Genomic DNA, 8,020 nt, shown 5'->3' with positions numbered 1-8,020 from the left:
TGCTCGTTCACTATGATTACGTTGTCACTTAGATAATAATGCTAATCTTAATCTTATTTTAACTCAATTGGTTTTTGGTATGATAATTTCGATAGCATAATAGCTGAATGTATTCTGCTATACTTACCAAACATAATGGGAGGAGCAACAAAGTAAAGAACTGCGCTCCCTATAGCAGAGACTGCTAACTTTTATTTTTTTTGCAAAGCTTTACATCTAGTAATTAAGACAAGTGCACTGAACATGATCACAACACGCGACATATATCTCATATATCATCGCATCAAGCTTTTGAGAAGAAATAATATACATCCCTAGCATATTTCACATACAGTCTAGCGCTCTCTCCTCGGATCCAAATGGCAACACTGTTGGCCACGTAGGAGCAGTTGACACTCGCGAGTCGATGCGAAAGGACGTGGGTGGACGCTGCGGCGGTTCATGCTTCTAAAAACTTGCAACCGTACGAAAGGTTGGTCACATGACATACATTAAGAGGTGGCGTTAGAGTAAGAAACACCGGGAGTAGTGAAGGAGAGAGAGATTGATATAAAAGGGCATTTTCTAACCGTGTTTCCGTAGATCACAACACTGACTGAATGACAGATTTTGTGGGACACATCATCTGGAAGTATTTTATTAATGTATTAACACATATCGGGCATTTCTGTTAGCTAATTTGAAGAATCGGGATCTAGGACCGGATTAAAGTAGATATTAGGACGATAATTCATTGTGATTTCCGATGTTACAATGTTTCGTGGTATGTGGGTACGTGGAGGTATTGTCGTGGCACTCTTGGGTATGAGTCTAGTGCCATTGGTCTTTTGTCTGTATGTTTCTCTTGAATGGATCATTAAGACAACTTTTGATGTGTGAGTTAGGTGCCGTTAGAGTTAAGCCAGTTAGAGTTTAAGAAAAGTTATTATTTTGTGACATTAGTTAATGAGGTTATTAAAGGGTTAATTGGTCTGTGCATTAGGTTAATAGGCTATTGTTAATTTGCTCTACATTGAGAAAGAAAAGTAGGTATTTTGATGTAAATGGTCTTTTCATTCCTATAAACTTAGATGAATCCTAATTTGGGTAGTACTAATGATATTCATTTATCAGAAAGGGACTGAATGAAGCACTGCCATAGCCTCTGTGCTTCATGCTTCAGAAAAGCCCAGCAAAGCTTTCCCTCATATATCTAGCTATACAGAGCTTGGACTTCTTCCTTGTTTTATGAGAAAGCACAAAGGAAATTGACCAGCTCTGTTGAGAAATATATATGATGGTGACTTGTTTTCCTATGCTGAATCATAGCGCATAGAAGCCATGGCATCGCTGGATTTAAATACACGAGCATAAATTTGTTGACTTTGATTAGATATTATATCCATGCCTTTACTTTCTGCTTATTATTTAACTTATGAATGTAGTTTACTTTTCGGTAAATTTTCCGAATAACGCCGCGTCGCTAAATACCACAAAAGTGGTATTGATGTATTCCTCTCAACCTCTACTATTCATATATAGTAAAATTAATGAGCGCTTGCACCCCTGAAGCCCACAATCTGGGTCCCGATAGTAGGGGAGGGCATGAAGTAGATCAGGGAAATTGCGGGGTAAAATATGAATTCCGGCCATATTTCGTATGCAAAATCTTAACCAATTACCTACCTACCTAACTTTGCTTAGGTTTGAAGTTTGCCCTAGCCAAGGAGGGGCTTCGCCCCCCCCTGGACCCCCCCCCCCTTTTTAAGGCACTTCGTGCTACCTCGTGCTACTTCGGTATCACGAAAACCTTAACCCAACTACCTACCTCACTTTCCCTAGTTTTGAAGTCAGCCTTTGCGAAGAGGGAGCTATGCCCCCCTGTGGATCTCCCCTATTCAGGGCACTTCGTGATACTTATGATGCGTAATTAGTCCTGTAGATGAAAATGCCGCGACACGGATAACCCTCACACTGCGCCATGATGACAGCAACTGAGTCTTCGTGTCATATATTCCTCAGGATAGGAAACTAGGACCGATAATGACGCGTCCACTCAATAGAGGGCACTATAATTATACTGTAAACAATATTGCACCATCTGTTGAGAGAACATAACAGCGCATAAAGGTAATTCATTGGGGGTTTCCAGTCCACAGGTTTTCGCTAGGCGTAAATACGTAAACACAGCCATGTTTGAATTTCAGGATATCTTGCCCAAGGTATGTTGCACGAAGTGCCCTAAAAAGGGGGGGTCCAGGGGGGGGCGAAGCCCCCCTTTGGCTAGGGATTAATTCAAAGCTAGGCAAAGTTAGGTAGGTCATTGGGTTAAGGTTTTGCAAGCGAAATATGCCCCGAAGTAGGACGAGGTAGCACGAAGTGCCTTAAGAAAAGAGACCCAGATTGTGGGCTTCAGGGGTGCAAGCGCTCATTAATTTCACTATATATGAATAGTAGAGGTTGAGAGGAATCCATCAATACCACTTTTGTGGTATTTAGCGACGCGGCGTTATTCGGAAAATTTACCTTAATATCTATATATGATGGATTTTCAATACATTTACATTTACTGTGTGCCAAATTTCAATGAGAATCTAGGCCGGGCATGAGGTATAGTGGGGGAATTGTGATGATATAGATGAAAGAGTCTTATATATCAGAGGAAAGTGGTCTCGTCCAGTTCACTCTTTGGTAGCACTTGGCGAAGAACTTGTTAAGTGAAAGGGACTGTATAATATCATGGTGTGTATCAGACTGTAATATCATGCAACAGAGCAAATGCACAGTAATATGAGGAGAAAAGCTTGCTAAAACTTACAACTTGTGGGGGGGGAGGGGGGCATGTCACAACAACCACAAAATGAACTACAAACCCAAATTGATCTGTGCAATTGCATGTTATGGATGATTCGATGCACTTGGGTGTTTGAGTCCCATAACAATTACAGTTTTTATGTATTCATGATAATTATTTGTGTTTCTGTGTTTTTGTTTAGTATTATCACACATTGGTCGTAAAGAAAAAAAGCTGTCTATCCATTCATCCACCCATCCATGGTTCACTAATAGCAATGCAAACTTTTCCCTCAGAAATAAATGGTATATATATTTTTCAGGTCCAAGATGAAGGTGAAAGAGATAAATCAGATGGCCAACGTGGCCTGGTCACCTGCGAGTGTCCATCCCCTTTACCTGGCCTGTGGCACTGCGGCTCAGCAACTGGATGCCAGCCTCAACACCAACTCCACCCTTAACATCTACAATGCAAATTTAGGGCAAGCAAATCTGGAGACCAAGTTGGCCGTTTCAGTGGAAACGCCGGGCAGGTTGGTTACAGATCTGATTCAGATGTTTCTCTTTTTTATTGCACTTTCGATGTAGAAAGTTTTGTTGATACATATTTATATCCTCTCTTCAGGAAATGTTATCTCTCTGTGATAGTTTTGCCACCTGATGTTGTAAGCACTAGACCCTTATTGCCTTGTGCTTCACTTTCTGGAATATACTGTGTCTTTACCTACTCAGCCATGTTTTTTTATTGGCTAACAAATTTAGAAAATACCTTGTATGATTGCCGAAAATAAATAAAGACATGATGCTTATTTGTATTTTATTTGTATTTCTCTCAGATTTCATGCCTTGGATTGGACTGGAGATCAGGATTCTGGTGTGATAATTGGAGGATGTGACAACGGCGTCTTGTATGTATATGATGCCAATAAACTCATAGCGAATCAACCAGACAATCTCTTAGGGTCCACAGAAAGCCATCACTCGGGACCAATTTTCTCATTAAGTAGCAATCCCTTGAAGGTATGTTTTTTTGTTTTGTTTTGTTTTGTGTGTGTGTGTGTGTGTGTGTGTGTGTGTGTGTGTGTGTGTGTGTGTGTGTGTGTGTGTGTGTGTGTGTGTGTGTGTGTGTGTGTGTGTGTGTGTGTGTGTGTGTGTGTGTGTGTGTGTGTGTGTGTGTGTGTGTGTGTGTGTGTGTGTGTGTGTGTGTGTGTGTGTGTGTGTGTGTGTGTGTGTGTGTGTGTGTGTGTGTGTGTGAAATTGTCTGTTTATTGGTTTGTTGTTGCCTATTGTGTCTATATATGCCAAGATTTAATTTACCCTTTCTTTGATTATGTAATGATGATTGAATTTTTATATGCCTAAATAGAAGATTAGAAAAATAATTGGCCCCCCAAAAAATTATGGCAAAATAGTACAGTGTGTAATAATTCCTTTTCAAGAGCAACCTAGTGGCCACAGGATCATCTGATTGTGACCTCCTCATCTGGGATGTAAACAACCTCACAAGTCCCATGACACCTGGCAAGAAGGCAAATCTGGGAGCTAATGTCACATGTGTCCAGTTCAACAGGTAATTATTGAAAAAACGTGCATTCCTTTTTTCATAACCCTTTTTTCATGTTTCGGCTCCAAATGGTCGAAACGGTTTCAAACGTGTAAGCCTAATGCCTTGGGCTATTCACCCACACTGGCCATGGCCAGGAGGATAGCCAAGACAAAGTATCTTTTCCCTGGCAGCTGGTACTGCCACCATTTGACGTGATATCATTATGTGATGCATGAATATCTGCATTGGAATAGGTTAGGACTAATTTCATTCAGCATAGAATCTCATTGAATTGACGCGTTGGTCGCGGTATTAAAAAAAGGTCTGTGCAATAGGATGGCTATTTTACATGTCTGGCACGATGCCATCCGACTCTGCCTTTGCAGCAAATCATGCCATCCGCTGTTAATGGGTTAAGAACCCTATAAACTATCTGTAAATGAGTTACTGAACAGTCATAACCCAAGAATAGCACTTTTGGATAAAAGTAATATTTTCAAAGATTCAATCCATTTTATACTAATTTTTGTTAAATTTTCTTCTAACCAGACAAGCAGAACACATTTTAGCTTCAACATATGCAGGGCATTGTGTGATATGGGATCTCAAGAAGAGTGCATCAATCATCTCTATCGTGGATTCTGTCTCAAGGGTAAGAGTGTGATCAAGTTTGTGTGCATGGTAACCATCAAATGTTTTGCTGCATGTTATTAAGTCAAGTAACTTTTAGATCAGTGGCACATGTAAGTGAACTTTATATTAATTTATTCAATAAAAATTTCTTTGACTAAAATACAGTTTATATCCAGTTCTGTTACTAAAAGATGTTTCCTTCCAGATGAAAGCCAAGAGCATTAGCTGGAATCCAGATGTAGCAACACAGCTCCTGCTAGCAAGTGATGATGATGCAACACCCATGGCCCAAGTGTGGGATCTGCGCTATGCCAATGCTCCTCTCAAGACCTTAGAGGGACACCAGAGAGGCATCCTAGCAACAGCATGGTGTGTTCAAGATTCAAGTTTGCTCATGACAGCAGCCAAGGATAACAAGTAGGTGTTTTTTGTGTGTGAGTGTGTGAGATTGATTAGAAAAGCACATGTTATTTTATCACTTTCATCACTTCATAAATATTTGGAATGAGTGATTTTCATATCATAAAAAATGTAAATGTTGAAGGATTCCCTATAGGTCATATAAATTATTACATGTCCTTTCCTCCCAGAATCTTTGTGTGGAATCCAAACTACGGAGAAAGAGGATCAGAAATCGTCTGTGAATTTCCTTCTTATAACCAGTGGAGTTTCAACTTGGATTGGTGTAAACGAGACCCATCTCTTGTGGCTACTGCTTCTGTGGATGGGACTGTGAGCGTGTACTCAATACTAGGGGGAGGTTTGCCCCCAACACAAGCTGACAAGGTGAGATGAGATGTGACAAAATATTTATTGTATGTCCTTATTTTCTGATAGCAATTTTCCTTGGTTCTCATTATGTACTCATGACCATATTTACCATTGCCTTTATTGATGTAGGCTCTCATAATCTTTATGTAGTACAGATTTTTTACACATGGTTTATCCCCCACTCAGTTCTCAGCCATCGCGGATTCCTTCCCGGGTATGGAGATGCCGGCTGTGGTTCCCCAGGGAGCAAGTCCGCAGCCCATTCAGGTCAAGAACCCACCCAAGTGGTTCCTCAAGCCATGCGGAGCAAACTTTTCTGTAGGTCCAAGGATTATTGTCTTGCTCTACTTGTTGAGAATATTAAGATTTTTATGCTATGTTTGTTAATATTATTTCTGTGATTTTAGAATTAATTACAATAGAAAAAGTCAAGAGAAAAATATTTCTTTTAGGAATAATCTTGTATCATAATCTTTTTACTGAAATGGAGAGAGTATCTTTTTCCTTGGCTTCAGTGTGCTTGAGAATTCCATTTCATGTAGAAATTCTAAATAATGAATATACAGTCATAAAGTATGTACAAAGTTTATGTTGATTGACAAAATTCTGTTCCAGTTTGGTGGTCGTCTGGTTTCTTGGAACAAGCAAAGCAGAAGTGTGTCCATCTCACAAGTGGTAACAGAAGAGAAGTTGGTGGAAAGAAGTGTCCAGCTGGAGACTGCTCTCTCCCAGTCACAGCTTGGCCCATATTGCCAGGCCAAGGCAGAAGCTGCAGCCAAACCTTGTGATCAGGTATATTTTCTTCTTCTTTGTTTTTTGTTGTTTTTCTTTTTATTTATTCTTTACCACTTATGATTTATTCTTTACAATGGTTCATTCTTAACAAAAGAGTAAATATCAGTAGTTCAGTGAAAAAATGCAGTACAGTTTGTGTGTTACCACATAGCTGATGATTTGTAAAACAATTTAAATTTAAAGGATGTTTTAGTATTATTTAGATTGGGCTTTTGCAATATGTTTGTTCTGTTTCAGGTTTTGTGGAAGTTCATCGGAGCCAACTTTGAAACCGCTCCACGTACACACTACATGAGTTTGCTTGGCTACAGCAGCTCACAAGTCTCGGACAAGATTCGCCCTCCAGCACCTGCAGCTGAGGGAGTAGCAGCAGAAATCCTTGCAGATAAGATGGAAAACCTTGGCACAAACGTTAGTTTTATTCCAGCATTTTGTGTGCGATAAGTGTGTGAAGTTTTTGCTGCTGTTAATAACATGATTAGGAAATGTTTACGGACTTTATTATAGAAGTTTAATGGTTGAAGTTTCTTGTGTTTGCATGCAGAGAAGACAACATCAAGCATTAAATCAGGGATGGTTGTTTGTTGCAGTAAGTTCTGGAAAGTGTGTGGTTCTCAAATATGGCATTCCTCTGACTGCTCTCCTAGATATATTTTTTTAGCTTTTTTGATTTTATGCATCTGCTTTATGTCCTAGTCACTACATGATTGTTAACCATGTGAGAATTAGTATGATAGAATAGCATTGTCTACAATTAAAATTGTGAAATGGTTTCTATACAAATTTCAGTATTGTAGACATGATATCAGCTGTTTTGAATATTTTGGTTTCTAATCTTAGAAGAGTAATTTACTTGATTGATAAATAACTATTTCATCAATAACACCATAGCAGAAAATTTTAGTTTGATTTTTTTTTAGTTTTCACAAGTATCTCCTGCATCCTGGAAATAGAGCTTTATACCTTAGCTTTGCATTATCGATAGCAATATATTACTATTTTTTGCAAGAGAATATGAGTCATAAGATATGGTACTGGTAATATTGGTATTACTAGTAATAATGTTCATTGCCTTTTACATTTACAGGATGGCAGTACCAGCTCACTTGACCCCAGCGAGCAGTTTGAGATGATTGCCTCAGCTCAGTCCTTCGACAAGACTCCAGAACTTGAGGTATGACATATTATTGGGTAGATGTCTATAACCATATGAAATATTTATATTTATAATTTAGTTTATTTACCAACTTATTGATATAGATGTATACATATTGTCAATCTTGCATGTTATTAGTTTGGCAATGTAATAGTACTAAAAGATAATCTTTATTTTTATTATGATTACCTATAATTTTGAATTATGAATTTTATTTCTCAGGATATAGAACCAGAGGTGGAAACCAAACCTCCCAAAGTGGAACTTAATGTGGAGGAGGCAAGTGGAAGTAATGAAGGGCTGATTACCCAAGCACTTTTGGTCGGGGACCTGGAATCTGCTGTGGA

At 39.0% G+C, this 8,020-nt stretch overlaps 1 protein-coding gene across 14 annotated transcripts in view; it reads left to right on the top strand.

The window, feature by feature from the left end:
- Positions 1-374: 374 nt before the first annotated feature.
- The window catches only part of LOC122267310 (COPII coat complex component secretory 31), a 23,215-nt gene continuing 15,569 nt past the window's right edge, over positions 375-8,020 (top strand). For all 14 annotated transcript variants that reach the window (XM_086551574.1, XM_086551572.1, XM_043037350.2 and 11 more), the window contains exons 1-12: positions 375-472; positions 3,096-3,305; positions 3,609-3,792; positions 4,212-4,342; positions 4,868-4,970; positions 5,157-5,368; positions 5,542-5,737; positions 5,909-6,040; positions 6,338-6,514; positions 6,755-6,928; positions 7,605-7,691; positions 7,896-8,020. The exon at positions 7,896-8,020 is cut by the window's right edge and continues 76 nt beyond it. In XM_086551574.1, coding sequence (XP_086407700.1) covers positions 3,103-3,305; positions 3,609-3,792; positions 4,212-4,342; positions 4,868-4,970; positions 5,157-5,368; positions 5,542-5,737; positions 5,909-6,040; positions 6,338-6,514; positions 6,755-6,928; positions 7,605-7,691; positions 7,896-8,020 — 1,724 coding nt within the window. In that variant the 5' untranslated portion in view covers positions 375-472; positions 3,096-3,102. The remainder of the gene's footprint in view (positions 473-3,095; positions 3,306-3,608; positions 3,793-4,211; positions 4,343-4,867; positions 4,971-5,156; positions 5,369-5,541; positions 5,738-5,908; positions 6,041-6,337; positions 6,515-6,754; positions 6,929-7,604; positions 7,692-7,895) is intronic.

The sequence above is a fragment of the Penaeus japonicus genome, unplaced genomic scaffold (genome assembly GCF_977035675.1).
Source record: "Penaeus japonicus unplaced genomic scaffold, GWHDUDI00000001_assembly GWHDUDI00000025, whole genome shotgun sequence".
NCBI lineage: Eukaryota > Metazoa > Arthropoda > Malacostraca > Decapoda > Penaeidae > Penaeus > Penaeus japonicus.
Note: the sequence above shows the minus strand (reverse complement) of the source record. Positions and strands in the feature narration are given on the sequence as shown.